Here is a 19031-nt window from a genome sequence, read left to right as displayed (position 1 = left end):
GAGAATATGGTACTACATGGTACTAATCAACAGAATCAAATATATCTTTACTGGATTGGCATTTTTGGGGAAAAAAAAACCTCTAAATTATAAAAAAAAATACAAAATACAAAAGGCGACAGTAAAAGAACTTTGACAGATATGTCCAAATGGAGGATACTATTGCAATCACAAAGCAATTATCTTTCAAATAAAAAAACTCTAACAAAATATCTATAACTGTTAAAGGGATACAGCATTTTAAAATATTTTCCGAAATTCGCATCTTCAAAATGGTGTTGCAGTGCCATCTTTGGAGGCCCGTATCTTGGGGCAGGAATATTTGGAGAAAACAAAACTTACTCCTGAATTTTAACATATGCTAAATTCAACAACATCCGAGATTATGAAGGTAATCACCCTGCCTGAAGTGATATACAGGTTATGCTAATAAGGAAGAAACAGACAATAAGCAAATGGCAAAAATATAGGAGAAATGCATACATGCTGAACAAAAATATACATCATTCCACATCAGGAGAGAGATATGCCAGGAGACCACTGATGGCTCCAGCTGAGTGGATCATAATTTGATTAAACGTGTCCGTTTTCATTCATTTTAAGAAAGCAAGATAATTTCCTAGTGTCATATATGCAGCCATTTTCTTTGACAATGTTTGTATTTCATTTTTCACTTAATCTATTTGATCTGGTTCTCTATTACCTATGTCCAAAGTGTATCTTACCTTGAAATTTTCATCTCCAAACAGATTAAGAGCCTTGCTAACAGGCAGCGTCACTTCTCCTTTCAGCTTGGATATGTCAAGTGTAGAGAAGTTCTGATCCAGTTTTATACTTATCGGCCACTGTATCCAGGATAAATATGTACAAAGCAAGGTGATTAAGGGTGGCTAAGACCCAACTTCTCTTTACAGCAACATTCAGAAAATGACGAGAAAACAAAGACTATTGCATGCTCAGTTTAAAATTGAATGCAGACAAACATTAATGGCAGCTCATAACCTATAACAAAAGTTGTGTGTGAGACCTACAACAGCGGCAACTACTACTACAGTCAGGCCTTGGTGGAAGATCTTTCGGAGAAAGCCAAAAAAATTATGGCCCAAAACTATAAACTGCTTAAAAAGTTTTTATTAAATTACATGACAATAAGCCCAAAGCCAAAGCTAAACACAGTTTATTTAATCAGGAAGACTTTATTACAATACTAACGTGTCAGTTACACAATCTCTCAAAAGGGTGACAATACGAATAAGCACACTTGGTACTGAGAAATAAACTTCTAAAAGGTGACAAAGTACCAATTCCTGATGCAATTCCATTACGTTTTACTCAGAGTACACTGCAGCTTAATTTTGTTATTAATCTCTCATGCAGCTAACATTTCCAAATGACTGGAAAACAGTATAAGCCAACCCTGTTGAAAGTAAATGTAAACAAAAATTCCACAAACTTTTCCCTTGTAAAAGGAAAACATCGCTGCAAAAACCAAGGCAGTTTTAGGAAGCATTTCTTAAGCAAAACATGGAACCCTTGCTTTACATAAAATATTATGTTCTATACTGATAATGAACAAATATACAATCATATGAACTTTGCCTACAGACAAAATACAACTAGAACTATATTGAAAAATCGATAGAATAACTCTGAGAAATGTTTAAGCAGTAAAGAAAAATCATCTACGCTTTGGTAAAGAAGATCCTTTAAACAGAATTTTTTTTTTCTCCACACACTGTTGATATGGCTGCCTTCACCTTTATTGTATCTAGTGAAGTCAAAAAATTTAGATATCACTATTCATTATGAAGTAGTTCCACAACTGAGAAACTATGAAAGAATGATTTAGCAACCCATGAAAACCTGAAATTACACTTCAGAAATGGGAAAATATTCACTGTTCAGAGAAATCAGCAATCACATTTACTGATAAGGGGAGTCAGCAGAGAACAACTTATAAAACAGATATGACCACTAGAATGCAGTCTTGGACTACAGTAAAGGAAAACCAACTACAGATTAATGTATTGTTGATGACAAGGTCATTATAGATTGAGCACAAGCCTGGATTGGAAGGAAATCAGTCATGCTCTTACCTTCAGAAATTTAAAAAAAAATCACGGAAATCCAAAATCTACCACAGCTACAACTTTGCTTCTGCGGTTTTTTCTCAAAGTTTGAGGCTTTATTGTGAGCATCTTACAAGAAATTTACGTTTCAAAGTACTGGCCATCGCTGGCCACTACTTTCTCCCGTCTTTCAGGTAGCATATGAATCCCACAGTGAAAGAACTGGGCATCTTTCGAGAAGATCCATGCATCGATCCAATTTTGCAATTGTTCATATGACAGGAAGAGCTGGGCATCCAGGTCATGTGCCATTGAACTAAAAAGTTGGTAATCAAAGGGAACAATGTCTGGAGAATACAGCAGGCAGGGTAGGACTTCCCATTTCAATGTTTCCAGCTATGTTTTGGCGGGTTTTGCGACATGGGGTCGAGCACTGTCATGCAGCAAAATCACCTTTTCATGTCTATCGCTGTATTGTGGCCATTAGTGTTTCAGTGATCAGCTCAAACACATCAACTGCTTTTGATAACGATCTCCTGTGATTGTTCCCATCGGTTGCAGTAGCATCGAAAGCTTTCTCTCTTTTACAACAATGCCGGTCTTTAATGACAAAATCACAGTTCTTGAAGTTTGGGAACCATTTTCTGCAAAGTTCTGTTACTAACAAGCGTCTCATCATATGTCTTACCAAGCTTTTTATGAGCCTCAGCTGCAGGTTTCTTCATACCAAAGCAGAAAGTTAAAACCACCCGCAGATGACGAGAACTGGGCTCGTAAGTTGACATATTCAGCTGAGAATAACTTTAAGATGCAATCAAAAATCAACTAATATTTTGATGGAGTTATGTTCTCAAATGCCTAAGCTTACTGTATGACACATACGACCTACGACTTGCATCACTACTTTCCACTAATGCTGTCTACTGCAAAATGGTGGAAGCAAAGTTGTAGACCTAATAAATGGCCAGACATAAATTTGAACTGCCTTCCACCTGAATACAAGTGCAGTATCTCATCATTATGCCAACTAGCTCAGTCAGTTTAGGACAAACAGCTTCACTTTAAATATAATATTCTCTTTTGATGCAATAGGTAGTCCAACATTCGGAGCAATCTACAACAAAGATTGATTCACCTTATCTGACCAACAGTTCAGTTAGTTAAGGAGGCAGCAGTTTTGCATACTTGTCTATGTAACAGTCAACTTCACATTCACATGTGGTTTAATTCTTTGAATCCTAAGGCCTAATGGTTATTTTAATCTATTCATTTTCACAAACAGTTCAAAACGAGAAACTGCCAGCAACAGATGGACATGCGCAACTAATGTACTAATTATGAGTATTTATACAGCAATGTTTATGGTATTCTGAAAGTCACACTATGCTACTCCCCATGCCCATGCTCGGATAAATCAAAATGACACTGATCTCTTATTGTCCAAGGGCAGAAACGGTGATTTGTTTTGCTGCAGTAGCTCTCAGCTCTGATGTAAATACTAAGACTTCCTATAGCAAGTATAAATTTTAATCAAATTCTTTTCAGCATTAAGTTGCATTATTTTGATACTAAAATTACAATTAAAATTGACATTTAGAATGTGTTTGCTGCAATTCTCTTCTGGGCAATTAAACTGCTGGGTTCTGGGTATAGTCTTGCCAATATATGGCCTTGTTTCACTTGTCATGTGATACCCACTGTTACTTTCCTCTACATCAATGGACAATTAAAGGTCAAAATGCTTGTAGAGGCATGGCTGTGCAGAAGGCTATTCCTGTGCTACACTAGCAGCTGAGTGGCAGGCAACAGTGAATCAGCAGGCCACCGTTTCCCCGCCACAATACATTGATGCCACATGGCAGTTCTCTTGTAACTACCTTTTCATGCTGGTACATCTAGGCTCCTCTGTTGCACCAGCATTGTTTGCTACTGTAGCACAGGCAACAGATTTCTGGACAGCCACTTCTGCACAGGCATACTGAATTTCAATTGTCCAATGGCGTTCAGGAAAGTGACATCACCCATCACATAACATGATATAGGATGGTATATAGAGAATACCACCCCAAAAACACCAATTTACAATCCCTGAAGAGGACCACTGCACAGACAATCGAAAATCAGTTTTAATAGTGTTTTTTAGTTTCAAAATGATGCAATAATTCCCAAAGAGATTTCATTCAATTTCATCTGGTAGAAATTTTCAGTCCAAGGTAATTTCAAAAAATGCAGCTTTCTTCAAAAACCTTTGAAAACATTAAATGTTCTCTATCCAGATAAATTACTTATAGTGCAGTGAATACACACTATAATAATAGCAATTTATTTCTCACCAGTGAACATTCCCATCTATGGTAAGTGATTGTTACAATTAATGAAAGGACCGAAATGCTTCACTAAGTAGCTTTCTCGTCCAATGATGGACACAGACATTCCAGCTATCTTAATAATCTGCCACAAGTATTTGTACGATTCAAAACGATGATAAGAATCACGTCAAAGCTCTGACAAACCACAAGTGCAGTACAAAATTCTTGATATACACTACTAAGAGTATGTCTTCAAAAGCAACCCTAATTCTAAAAGCTGGTCTTCAGATTTAAAATTTGTGACAAGTTAAAGCTGTGTATTGAAGAGTGACATTAATTAGAAGATCTCTGCCTATGAAAATCATGTTCAAATGTTCAACACACAGTTTCCACGTGACAAAATTTCTCACTGTAGTACATACTCTGCTGAACGATATGAAAAATTAATCTCTGGCAATTGCATAATGTCAAAAAGATTGGGTGTAGATGAGAATATTTTGATGGGTTCTATCAAGTTTCAACACTTTCTTACATCTGTATGTCCACCTGCTCTATCACAGACTGAACGCTTGCTGGAACAGAGCACTTTCTAAGCTTCTCTACATTGAAAGAAGACTGAATGGCTGTCCCATACATTCCTTCATGTTGAAAAATTCTACTGACACTCCCCCGTTCATCTTCTTCTCCCCTTGTCCTCACAACAGGCAAGTGCCTCTCCTCCCGGGGGGGCTAACTGATCTGCCTCTTTGATCCAACCCTCCCAAACCTATCCCTCTTTCCTCCTCAGGAAAGGAACTAACAGTTCTGAAAGATAAAAAGTTGTTTTAAGTATCTTGTCCATTGGCAGTATCTAGAATTTTGACTTTCAAATGTTAGCCATTTTGTCTCATTGTAATTTTATAGTTTTCTAGGTTGAGATTTTCTTTGATACAATTTCTTCATTTGCACCATATATGACTAAAATCAGAAGTATGTAACTCATATTTGGAGATGAAGTAGATATTCAAAGAAAGGAATAAAAGTTGGGATTCCAATGTTCTTTCAGCACTGAGATTGTAAGGAAGAAAAAGGTAGCTCAGCTGAGTAACAATGGGTACAGAAATTCACCATGGATTTTGTTAATGCACCATCTTGCAGCAACAAAAGGTGCATACATTTTCATTGCTTTCTCTTACCCCAGTTTATTAGTCACAAAACTACTTTAGGCACGGTACAGTGTTTTCCTCATTGTAAAGATACATTAAGTTACAGAAGAAAAGACCCTAAGGTAGTTCAGGAAATAAATGTAATAATATGCAAGCCCTCTCTCTGCAAACCTGCTGCACTTTCCTCCACAATGTCGCAAACATGTTTTACATCTTCACTTTCTACAAGCCACCAATGGTGTACAGAATAATGCATCAAGCTATGCACATAGTCATTCTGGACTACCAGCTACACCAGCTATGAACCAAACTAGAGGTTTAATGTAGTATTGGTTTTATGCACAGATGTATGTTATGCTTTCTACTTTTCTAGTCAAAATATTAATTGCTGGTTCATTACTCCACTACAAGCTAAACTGTGAAATGATATACTGATTGGAAATGTGAATGCTGTTCCTCTGACTGATGGTGCTGTAGCTGAAATGACTTGTCTACTTCTGTAACTAATACAGCACATGGTGTTTCAAACAGATTCATCCAATTTAGCAACATTATATTTTCCACATGAATGAAAATAGAAAATAGGGATGAATTTTATTTTATGTATCAAACCTAAAAGATTACCTCGGCAGCAGTTGTTAAGTTGCCAGTTCACATGTAGCTGTCAGAAGGGGTCTTTCTGGCGCAGCTACCTTACTTGCTCTCTTGTTCATTATACAATGTGCATCATATCGAAATGGCAATAAGAAGTGTTATATGCTTTCAATTTCAACAGGTGTTACAAGGGTGAATCAAATATAACCAATTTTTTTGGTAAGGTTGTTTAAGCTTCACAAAAATTCACAAAAACAAACTTACTTTTCTATCTAGTCTCCTGAATGGCAAACACTTTTTCCCACGTGCCACCCTACCTAAAACCTCTTTCCTCATTACCTTAGCCAGCTTCATCCTGACCCACAACTTCTTCACTTTTGAAGGCCAGACATACCAACAATTAAAGGGAACAGCCATGGGTACCAGGATGGCCCCCTCGTACGCCAACCTATTCATGGGTCACTTAGAGGAAGCCTTCTTGGTTACCCAGGCCTGCCAACCCAAAGTTTGGTACAGATTTATTGATGACATCTTCATGATCTGGACTCACAGTGAAGAAGAACTCCAGAATTTCCTCTCCAACCTCAACTCCTTTGGTTCCATCAGATTCACCTGGTCCTACTCTAAATTCCATGCCACTTTCCTTGACGTTGACCTCCATCTGTCCAATGGCCAGCTTCACACGTCCGTCCACATCTAACCCACCAACAAGCAACAGTACCTCCATTATGACAGCTGCCACCCATTCCACATCAAATGGTCCCTTCCCTACAGCCTAGGTCTTCGTGGCAAACGAATCTGCTCCAGTCCGGAATCCCTTTAGCATTACACCAACAACCTGAAAACAGCTTTCGCATCCCGCAACTACCCTCCCGACCTGGTACAGAAGCAAATAACCAGAGCCACTTCCTCATCCCTTCAAACCCAGAACCTCCCACAGAAGAACCCCAAAAGTGCCCCACTTGTGACAGGATACTTTCCGGGACTGGATCAGACTCTGAATGTGGCTCTCCAGCAGGGATATGACTTCCTCAAATCCTGCCCTGAAATGAGATCCATCCTTCATGAAATCCTCCCCACTCCACCAAGAGTGTCTTTCCGCTGTCCACCTAACCTTCATAACCTCTTAGTTCATCCCTATGAAATCCCCAAACCACCTTCCCTACCCTCTGGCTCCTACCCTTGTAGCTGCCCCCGGTGTAAAACCTGTCCCATGCACCCTCCCACCACCACCTACTCCAGTCCTGTAACCCGGAAGGTGTATACGATCAATGGCAGAGCCACGTGTGAAAGCACCCACGTGATTTACCAACTGACCTGCCTGCACTGTGATGCTTTCTATGTGGGAATGACCAGCAACAAACTGTCCATTCGCATGAATGGACACAGGCAGACAGTGTTTGTTGGTAATGAGGATCACCCTGTGGCTAAACATGCCTTGGTGCACGGCCAGCACATCTTGGCACAGTGTTACACCATCCGGGTTATCTGGATACTTCCCACTACCACCAACCCGTCAGAACTCCGGAGATGGGAACTTGCCTTCAGTATATCCTCTCTTCTCGTTATCCACCAGGCCTCAACAGTTGCCGCCACTCATACCTCACCTGTCTTTCAACAACATCTTTGCCTCTTTACTTCCGCCTCGACTGACATCTCTGCCCAAACTCTTTGCCTTTACAAATGTCTGCTTGTGTCTGTGTATGTGCGGATGGATATGTGTGTGTGTGTGTGTGCGTGCGCGCGCGAGTGTGTACCTGTCCTTTTTTCCCCTAAGGTAAGTCTTTCCGCTCCCGAGATTGGAATGACTCCTTACCCTCTTCCTTAAAACCCTCATCCTTTCGTCTTTCCCTCTCCTTCCCTCTTTCCTGATGAAGCAACTGTTTGTTGCGAAAGCTTGAATTTTGTGTGTATGTTTGTATGTCTATCGACCTGCCAGCGCTTTTATCCATCCACACCCTAAGGTAAGTCTTTCCGCTCCCCGGATTGGAATGACTCCTTACCCTCTCCATTAAAACCCACATCCTTTCGTCTTTCCCTCTCCTTCCCTCCTTCCTGACGAAGCAACCGTTGGTTGCGAAAGCTTGAATTTTGTGTGTATGTTTGTGTGTCTATCAACCTGCCAGCACTTTCGTTTGGTAAGTCACGTCATCTTTTATCAAACAGAAGATGTAGTCTAGTGAAATCAGATGTCTATCTGAAACACTCTGTAGCTTCAACATTCATGGAAAATACGGTGAAGATTACCAGACTTCTCTTTCCACTCTGCTACATATCATGAGGAATGCCAATTTAGCCAATCAATTATAATAAAATAATGCCCATGGAATAAGGGAAGAAGACTTGCAGCTGAGACTCAGCATTCGTGGTTCAGAATGTCACACTAATGCTGCAACACACAAGTGTACTGAAGCATTTGGTAGGTTACATTGCCTTCATATGAAAGCACACTAATAGTCTGCTGGCAAATAAAACATGAAATTGTCACCTTGGTGCAAAGAAAATCAAAAATCATGACTGAATCACTTTGATTCCTATAGTGACCTTCACTTTTCCAAGACTCAAATGGCTGGCTACAGTAACAGTGGTTGAGACTATTTTTGCAGCCTTCCACAGAAAATGTAAATAAACCACACAAAAAATTTGTCATGCCCCCAGGAGACAGCATACAAATATTGTGAAATACAGCCTCAAACCAGTCAGGAAATCCATAAGTTTCTTGACGTTCACCATATTGAGCTGAAGCCACACATCAATGATTACATCTTGCAGAGTTACCAAATTCAAGGAATAGAGACTGCTACATTTCATTCCCCGTTCCAAATATTCACACACATTTTCTACACGATTAACAAGGGGAGGCCACGAGATTTGGATCACAGATTTATTTCAAATATTGCGCACTATGAATAGTTCATTAGGACAACAAAATATGCAAGTAGTGAGGTGTACTACTTAGGTGATTTCAAGACTATCACAAAAGATGTTTTACGCTTCAATGATGTACTGGTGCAGTATGAAACTGAGCGTGGGATAGCAGCGGTCTAGTGGTTACGATTCATATTTTGTACTGCACGGCTCGCTGGGTTCAATCCTGCATATCTTCTTTTACTTTAATTTATATCTTTTTCAGTGTTAGTCATATTATTTCACATATATTACATATGAATGGTTATGTAATGCAAAGGCATTTATATCAGCACGAACTTTTATTGAATTTCCAATGTTATTTGGCTGTTTACTAATTTTTATTATTGCAAGAGAAATTACATTATTCTTGAAGAATCAAGTGAAGCAAGATAGCTAGCTATTCTGTTTATTACTATTGCCGGTTTCGACAGATCTATGCTGTCATCATTGGATCTTATAACATTATTAGTTGAACATGCTTGTTACAATACTGAAAGTCACATAGGAATGTTGTGTCAATAATGTTACAAGATCAGATTATGACAACATAGATCTGTTGAAACTGGTCACAGTAACTGCTAGTGACCTAGGATAACTTGATCCTTCAAGAATAGTCTAACTTTCAGAATACCCTCAAACTGATGAAGTGTCAAACATATATAACAATAAATATTACTTGGCTTCTATTTCTACAGACAAGTTACAAAATTTTGAAGCATCTTCAAATTTGTTCATATCTGACTGACAATGAACAAGAAACTGCATCCCGTGAAGATGCCATGAAAACACATTCCATCGTACCTCTCCAATTTGCAGCACCGATATTTATGAAAATTTATTACACATGGTCTGAATCTAAATTGTTGGAAGGAAGAGAAATTTTTCAAAATGTCTATGAGGTTTAGTTATCCTTAGAAATTCTGAAGACTCCTTGTGCATTCATTCATTCAATGTAGAAGATGTCATTTTAATTTCTGTTTTTGATGTCTGTACAAAAAATATCATCCTGCAATTTGTAAAGTTGAAAACACATACGATGATTAATCATGCATTACCGTCATATAACTCATTGTATTATTAAATTGAGTTATCCACATCTTTAATTATTGATATCTGACTTGGACTTTCCAAAACTGCCCCTCATCCGTGAAACCTGTGCCTACAGACCGAAGCAACCAGGTGCAAGCAGTTCTTGGTACCTTACTCAAACGCAGGTATAAGGGATTTCAGAAATCACAACAGGCACACATTTCCAGGAAAACTTTACACGTTTGGTCATTTACTTTTTGATATTTATAAATATAATATTTGTTGTGATGATAAATATTAGCAAACAACCAAATAAAATTGGAAATGCACTAAAAATTCACATTTCGTTTCATCATATTACCTTGCAAATGTACTGTATTCGAAATAATATGACTATTGCTGGGGGTGGGGGGGGAGGGGGGGGGATGAGTAGGACTCGATACAATGATCCACAGGTTACAGAGCTTGAACACCAACAACATGACCACCGGCATCCCACGGTCCAGGTTGAGAGGTCCTAGTACATCAATAACGTGTAAAATTTCTCTTGCAATTTTCTTAACAGTGCTTAAGTAGTACGGCTTACCACTTACACATTATGTTGTCCTAATGGACTATTAAAAGTGTGCAAAGTCTGTAGTGAATCCATGATCCTAACATTGTGGCCTGCACTTGTAAGTTTGGATGATTTTTCGAGGTACTGGAGTGAGAGAGAGAGAGAGAGAGAGAGAGAGAGAGAGAGAGAGAGAGAGTGTGTGCGCGTGCGCGAAGTGCTCGTGTGCAGGTTCATCGAAACAGGAACACATGCATGGAGTTTATCAAACACAGATCTTGTCACCTCAGAAGATTGAAGTGTCTACAGGATACTCATCATGAAGACGTAAAAGGAAGGCAGTACTTGGCCATTGAGATTGTTGAAATAAACGTCCTCATTTGCTCATGTTCACAGTAATCTGAATGAGTGGGTCCAAGTTATGACACAAAAAACACTCCCTAAACGCCACTGAACCATGTCTGATCTCAACTACACCCTCCACATGCTAAAAGTTAGATGCTTCATAGAGCCCTCGGTTCACTTGATGCTCTGAGGCATTTGAAGAGGGTCAAATTCGTAACTCATCAGACTACACTACAAACTTCCAGTCAGTTACTGCCCAGTTTCTGGAGTTATTGGACCCACTGAATATGTGCAGCTTTATGTAACATTGTAAGCTACGCCCTTCTGCAAGTATTTGGCTCCAAATGAATACTGGATGCAGCTCCATTGGCAATGTTCACAAATCGGTCAGTATGGGCCAGCAGCAATTCCTGTCGGGTTTGAAACCAATTGTCACTGACAAGATGTGACACTCATTTCCAGTTCCTGTCAGTTTTTATATTTTTACGACCACTGTTCTTGCATAGTGTTACATGGCTGAGAGTGGTATAACATTCCTTTTAGATACAAGAAAAGAGGATTAATTGCGACAAACAGGTTACGTTGATCCCCCACCATCAAAGTAATAGGTTCCTGTAATTCATTAATAGTTCCACATAGAATGTAAAGCATGCTGAAACCTGTAAAACATGAAACCAGAGTACAAAAAGCATGCGAATACTGAAAAGGGGCTCTTGTTACAGTTTAAAGTGTTTGCTTCACCACAGGTACATGGATGTCTAAAAATGATGGTACTAACAAGGGAACCTCCCCATCGCACCCCCCTCAGATTTAGTTATAAGTTGGCACAGTGGATAGGCCTTGAAAAACGGAACACAGATCAATCGAGGAAACAGGAAGAAGTTGTGCGGAACTATGAAAAAAATAAGCAAAGTATACAAACTGAGTAGTCCATGTGCAAGATAGTCAACATCAAGGATGGTGTGAAGTGAGGAGCACCGTGGTCCCGTGGTTAGCGTGAGCAGCTGCGGACCGAGAGGTCCTTGGTTCTAGTCTTCCCTCGAGTGAAAAGTTTAATTTTTTATTTTCGCAAAGTTATGATCTGTCCGTTTGTTCATTGACGTCTCTGTTCACTGTAATAAGTTGTGTCTGTGTTTTGCGACCGCACCGCAAAACCGTACGATTAGTAGACGAAAGGACGTGCCTCTCCAATGGGAACCGAAAACATTTGATTGCAAGTTCATAGGTCAATCGATTCGTCCACAGGAAAACACGTCTGATATATTCTATACAACACTGGTGACGGCATGTGCGTCACATGACAGGAATATGTTGTCGACCCAACTAACTTGTACACTTGGGGAATGGGTAAAAAGAGTCTTCTACCTTGCCCGATTTAGGTTTTCTTGTGAATGTGATAATCACTCCCAAAAAAGTGATGAAAACATAACGGACGGACAGATAATAACTGTCTGAAAATAAAAAATCTAACTTTTCACTCGAGGGAAGACTTGAACCGAGGACCCCTCGTTCCGCAGCTGCTTATGCTAACCACGGGACCACGGCGCTCCTCACTTCACACTCTCCTTGATGTTGCATATCTTGCGCATGGGCTACTCAGTTTGTATATTTTGCTTATTTTTTTCGTAGTTCCACACAACTTCTTCCTGTTTTCTCGATTGATCTGTTTTCAATTTTTCAAGGCCTTTCCACTGTGTCAACTTATAACTAAATCTGAGGGGGATGTGATGGGGAGGTTCCCTAGTAAGTTACACAGCTGTGACTGCACATTTCGTAATAGATTCCTCACCGTCATTTTGAAACATAGCTTTTGACTACAAATATTGCACTACACACTTCACTTACTTTCATCTCTTACAGAAAAACAGCTGCAATGCAACATTCTGAAGGGATGAAGATGTTGCAAGTGTGCAAATAATATCCTGACCACATGGAACTACTTTGTTCATAGATGATGATCACAACCAACTTCAGATAAAATTCTATGTAAAATTTCTATACTTAATTTTATTATAGTTTATTAAATTTGTGTAATATGGGAGTAGAACCATTATGAAGAATGCACAACACATTTGGAGCTGTAAACCTATCACAGCTTCTGCAATGCAACAGAGGCATTGCTTGTACAACGGAATGCATCTGCATTCAATAATCCATGTCTTTTAACAGTTATTGAAAGAACATATATTCCAGCCATGATTAATGCTCACAAGCTATTAAAGAGTCACATCTACCATACTGAACAGCTGTGATGTAACATTCCAAAGGGACAAAGATGTTGCAGGTATGTGAACAGCACCCTGGTCACTGTGAGCTATCTGTGCGTAACAGGTTGGGCAATGGAATTTTGCTGCTGCCCGTTAGAGTGACAAGGCACAAATGGTATCAATTACCTCAAAAGTATTGAAATTTTAACATCAAGAAGAAAAACATTGTAATAAAAACTGAAACGTTGCCTTTTTGCTTTCCAAAACTGAAGTGAATGGTGGAAACTCACTTTTCTATGGTTGAATTCTACCCAGTTAAAAAATTCAATAGGATTAAGTGTGGAACGTATTATTTGCTTTATAGGTACCACTCAGTAACAGTGTTATTATAACATCTACATAAATACTGCCCACTCTAGTCAACACTGCACAGTAGTTGTTGATACACCAATTAAACATGCAACTTCATTTGTGGTTTGGTCTAAGCACATCCTTTTGACATTCTATCATGTGTCAACATTGACTCATGTTACTGCCTTGAGTAACTTACATAGATGGTGGGAGTCACTGACCACCTGGTATCATTTCTACACTACCTACAGCAATCCATAGTAACCAGTGTGTTCTTTTAGGAGTGATTAATATTTAGCCCAGCAGTGTCTGAATGGTTCATGGAAACCAATATCCAATGCACATTTAATAAAAATCAATAGGAAACTAATTTTCTTGTGTTATCATACATCTGAACAGGAAGGCTACATGGGAGGCTATTAAACAAAATACAGCACAAAGCCAGCCTGAAAATACAGCATGACAGCACCTCTGCACTGTACCGTCTTTGACAACCAATGATTAAACATAGCTCTCTTAGGTTATAACATAAGATCTATGTTATTTAATAAATGAAGGAGCCATTTTTCAAATTCAGCTCTATGCCTAATAAGTGCTTTTCTCACAAAGGAAAATCCAGTATGAAATAGTGATCATATTTGAAAAGGGTAGACTGCTACTCATCATACAGAGGAGATGCTGACTCGCAGACAGGCATAACAGAAAGACTGCTATACATTAGAACTTTCGTCCAAAATGCCTTCTTCTAAAGTAGCGCACACACACACACACACACACACACACACACACACACACACACACAACACAAACACACAAAAGCATAACTCGCACATGCCTGACCAATCTTTCTGGACTCTGAGGCCAAACTACGCACAGCAACTGTGCCTTATGGGAGAAGCAATCTTTGGGCAGTGGGGGTAAGACCACCAACAAACCGGGGCCAAGACATAGCTGGACCACTCGGTTACTGAACATGCTACCCAAAACCACATGCTTTACTTCAATGACTGCTTCACACTGTTCTTCATCTGGGTCCTTCTTAGCAATACCAACTTCTCTGAATTACACTGGTGGGAGCTACTTCTACAAGATACTGTACATTCCTATAAGCCCCATGCCTCAACCTTTGTTAGTCCCAGCCCTTCACCCACCTATTCCCTTCCCTGCTCCCACTCCAGTGCTGCATAGTCTTCTATTCCACGAACACATCTATTTATCTTTGTCCCCTCCTCTACTTCTTTCCTTTTCCACTCTTCCCCCCCTCCCCCCAAACTCCAAACTGCCTGACTGCCCTATCCAGTCCCCAACACCTCCCTGCATGCTCCCAAATGCAGCACTACACCTTCCCCCACACCTACCCTGCCCCCACACCTGCCTGTTCTTACACCCATCACCAACAGATTGCTCCTCCTATCAAGAACTCAAGCACAGCGGCCATGTGCTTGTGTATGACTTGTGCTTGTGTGTGTGTGTGTGTGTGTGTGTGTGTGTGTGTGAGAGAGAGAGAGAGAGAGAGAGAGAGAGGGAGGGAGGGAGACCTTGAGCTGTCTGCACACATATGATGTCATACACTACATTATCATTATTTTACAGCATGAAGCTGACATCCAGTATCAATGGGTTCAGCTGATTCAAAAAATGAATGAGTGTATTGGTTGTAGAGTTTTGTTTTCAATTTTTCCATACTGTTGTTAGGGCCCTTTTATCTCAAGGTGAATAAGTACATGATTACATAACTTGAGTGATTAATCTCATTAAATTGGATGTTAAATCAAGACGTGTCTTTAATTTTTTTGGAAAAGAGAAAGAAGAGAAGTGTGCCTCTGAAACTGGATTAGCTCCCTAAATACCACGGCCTATGGATTGTTTCCAGAACTAACCTTTCACTCTGCAGCACTGTGCGTATTTTTTTGAAATTTCCTAACCATTCTCAATATTCAAAACGACAGATAGGGGCACAGTTTTAGCTCACTACTGCCCAGTGCCATCTGAGAGCACCATCAAATCAAATGTGAAGTTCATCTCCTTTTCTTTTTCAATCAAAGATATGATTCTTGGTATGCAAGCAACATCACACATAAAAACAGGATTTTTCCAGGGTTCTGTTGGTGATAGAAAGGTGACATCGACAATTTTGGATAGCCCTTGGGCCAAGGACCATTTGTATACCAAAGAGAAGAATCGTCTTACTGTAACTATCCTACAGTACATGGTCAAAGATTGTATATTACACAATGCCTTGGGAAATCCAGGATGGAATGTAACAATATTGTGAGAAGCTAAGTTGCTACTCACTATATAGCAGAGATGCTGAGTTGCAGTTAGGCGCAACAAAAAGACTGTCACAAATAAAGCTTTCGCCCGTAAGGCCTTCATCAACAATAGACGACACACACACACACACACACACACACACACACACACACACACCCACGCACGCACGCACGCACACAAACGCAACTAACACACTCGACTGCAGTCTCAGGCCTGTGCGTGTGTCTATTGTTGACGAAGGCCTTACTGGCCGAAAACTTTATTTGTGACAGTCATTTTTTGTGCCTATCTGCGACTCAGTATCTCCGCTATATGGTGAGTAGCAACTCTCCTTTTTATACTATTGTTACACTTCCTTAGGCTTAGACAGCTACACTTCCTTGGGCTTAGAGAAATGGATCAAATCAGTTCATTCTTTTTTAATTAGTTGTGGTCTATGGTGCACCTTCAGGGGTTTATGGAGGCACCATTTAGTTCATGGACGGTTCCTGTGGGGGGGGGGGGGGGGGGGGAGCCGCTTTCACCTTTTTCTCACTGTCAACACCACATATCTAAATAAGTAACCACAGAAAATTGCTCAGATTTTAATGGTACATTTTGTAGGCATTTATTTAGAACTGCTGTCTTTGCGTTTTCAAACACCTTTATCGGTTAACAACAAACGCCACCAAATCATGGCTTTTGGGTACCACAACTGATCAGTGGATTCCAAAGAAGCTGTACACAGCAACAGGTTGTAATTTTTAAGATACATTCCTAGATCCCAATCACGAGCAAACTTGAAAATTTTATTTTATATGAGAGATAGAGGTTGAATGTTACTCTATTTTTTCATGTAAAATGCCTATAAAAAACCAGTGCGAGATGAAAATGTAGTTTATAAAGTGATATAGCACAGGAAAATAAGCTGTAAAGTGTCTCTTTTATCATCACAAGGGTTCTGGGAACCCCATGTTGCGGTACTGAAGCACATGCAAAGTTATTGTGCACATAAAACCCAGCTCAAATGTAAAATTACTTTCATGTTACTTCAATTTCACATACATAAACTTTCAAAATTTTACTGACCTATAACGTTCTTCTCATATTTAAGTGACATGCCCTGCTGCAGAAAGGAAAAAAATGGAACCAGCAGAAAAACGGTTCTACTGAAGTACAAAAAAGGCAAATATGCTACTATTTGAAAGACTGACTGAAAATTGGGATACCACCTGTCTCATTCTACCTTCCTCACCATCTCTAAAAGCGTTCCCAAAGATTTTGACATGCAAACATATTAACACGTTTTTATGCTCAGAGAGGAGGAGACAGTGGCAGTGGGGAAGAGACGAAAAAGTAAAAAATATAAAATGGCTCTGAGCACTATGGGACTTAACATCTGAGGTCATCAGTCCCCTAGAACTTAGAACTACTTAAACCTAACTAACCTAAGGACGTCACACACATCCATGCCCAAGGCAGGATTCAAACCTGCAACCGTAGCGGTCTCGCGGTTCCAGACTGAAGTGCCTAGAATCGCTCGGCCACACCGGCCAGCAGTAAAAAATACTGGATGATAGTAGACAGTTGTTGTGGTATAGAAAAAGCGAAGGAAAGAATGGTAGTATGAGAGAAAGAGCAGGACAGAGTGGCAGTAGATCATATTTGACTTTGACAGAACAGTGCTAAGAAAAGAGTGAAGGAAACAGTGTCAGTGAGAGAGGAATGAAGAGATGGAGAAAGTGGAAGTGGATGAGATCCTTTGATAATGAGAGAGAGTGATGATGACAATGAGGAAGAGACAGGTGGTGACAGTGAGAAGAAAGAGCAGTGGGAAGGACTGAATGAGATAGTAGCAATATGTGAGACAGCAAGAGGGAGACTGCAACAGAGGAGATAGGAATAGTGGGACAGAACGAAGGACACTGTAGCTGTGAGACAGGAGACAGTAACAAAGTGACACAAAGAGATAATGAGAATGAGATGGTCTGCATGAGTGAGTGTGTATGCACAAGTGAGAGTGAATGGGCGTGGGCTACTTGAGTTGGGTGTAGTGAGTGTGAGTGAGTTGCAGTTAGGGAAACTTGTGGAAGTGAGAGTTGATTTGCATGTTAGAAAGAGCACAATATATTTTTGGAAAAATTTAAAAAGGTGCTGAGGAAGGTAGACAGCTAGTAGCCCACTTTACAGTCAGTCTTTTAAACAGGAGCGTATTCACCTTTTTTCGTGCTCCGATTAGGAACATTTTTCTGCTGGTCAACTATTGAATCAATCTGTCATATTTTAGTACACAAACTTGAAAATCCAATCATCAAATAAGAAACATCTGTGATATAAGCACTTTCGTACACATAGCAGTTAACTTTGCCAGCCCCTTTGCAATTATTTGTGCAGTTTGTCAGTAGTCACTTGCAGCAAACAAGATCTACTCAAATCAGATGTTATATAAATTTTAAGCATGAAATATAAAACAAAAGCAAACAGGAAGTGGACACTGATTTATGGCATGCTTCCGGGTGTTCAGCTAAGTAGTTTTCATTTTATGCAATGTATTTCAACAATTGACCCAGTCGTCGTCTTCAGGTGCTAGAGAGATATACATCTGCAAATGCTGATTGTGTACTGCTTTTCGTGCAAATATAGAATGCCTTATGGAAAGGAGACTGTCAGAACAGTCAAGCAAAGATGCAAGGAACATAGGTGACACACCCAACTCTATAACTATACAAATCAGCCTTCACCGAGCACTGCCTTGAATATAACCATGAAGTGATATGTGATGAGACCAGTATTGTGGTGCATACACCAAGTTTCTGAGACAGCTTGATTAAGGAGTGTATCAAAATAAAGATGGAAAACCTAATAAACAGGGGCAAACATTTCAATTTAAACAATGCTTGGGGTCTGGCACTAAATTAATTTACGGCCTCACTGACCATCACATCCACTAGATATGAAAGTGCCGAGAGAATGCGTGTTTCACATAATATCAATGTGGGCTCAGAAAAACTAAAGATCATTAAAGGGCATAGTGAGCATCGGTATTCAAACTCACCTATAAACAGTGGCATGAGACCAACATTAGTTCACAGTCTGGCTCCTGTAGTCCAGGCAGTGAGTACACATAACAGCACAACTCGCAGCACCTGAAGAAGATGACTGGGTTGGTCGTCGAAATATTGTGCACAAAATGGAAACATTAATTCGGTTGAACACCCGGAAGTACACCACTAGGAAGGGAGGACACAATAAAAATGAAGACTCAC

The 19031-nt window shown here is 39.8% G+C and overlaps 1 protein-coding gene across 4 annotated transcripts in view; it reads right to left on the bottom strand.

Moving 5' to 3' along the window:
* LOC126481694 (zinc finger protein 250-like) overlaps positions 1–19031 on the bottom strand; it is a 154273-nt gene that overhangs the window by 62601 nt on the left and 72641 nt on the right. For 3 of the 4 annotated variants that reach the window (XM_050105638.1, XM_050105640.1, XM_050105642.1), the window contains one exon: positions 726–845. The exons of the other annotated variant lie outside the window; for it this stretch is intronic. In XM_050105638.1, the coding sequence (XP_049961595.1) occupies positions 726–845 (120 nt within the window). The remainder of the gene's footprint in view (positions 1–725; positions 846–19031) is intronic. 4 annotated transcript variants of the gene reach the window in all.

The sequence above is a fragment of the Schistocerca serialis genome, chromosome 5 (genome assembly GCF_023864345.2).
Source record: "Schistocerca serialis cubense isolate TAMUIC-IGC-003099 chromosome 5, iqSchSeri2.2, whole genome shotgun sequence".
NCBI lineage: Eukaryota > Metazoa > Arthropoda > Insecta > Orthoptera > Acrididae > Schistocerca > Schistocerca serialis.
The sequence above is the reverse complement of the archived record's forward strand: the minus strand, read 5'-3'. Positions and strand labels throughout refer to the sequence as shown.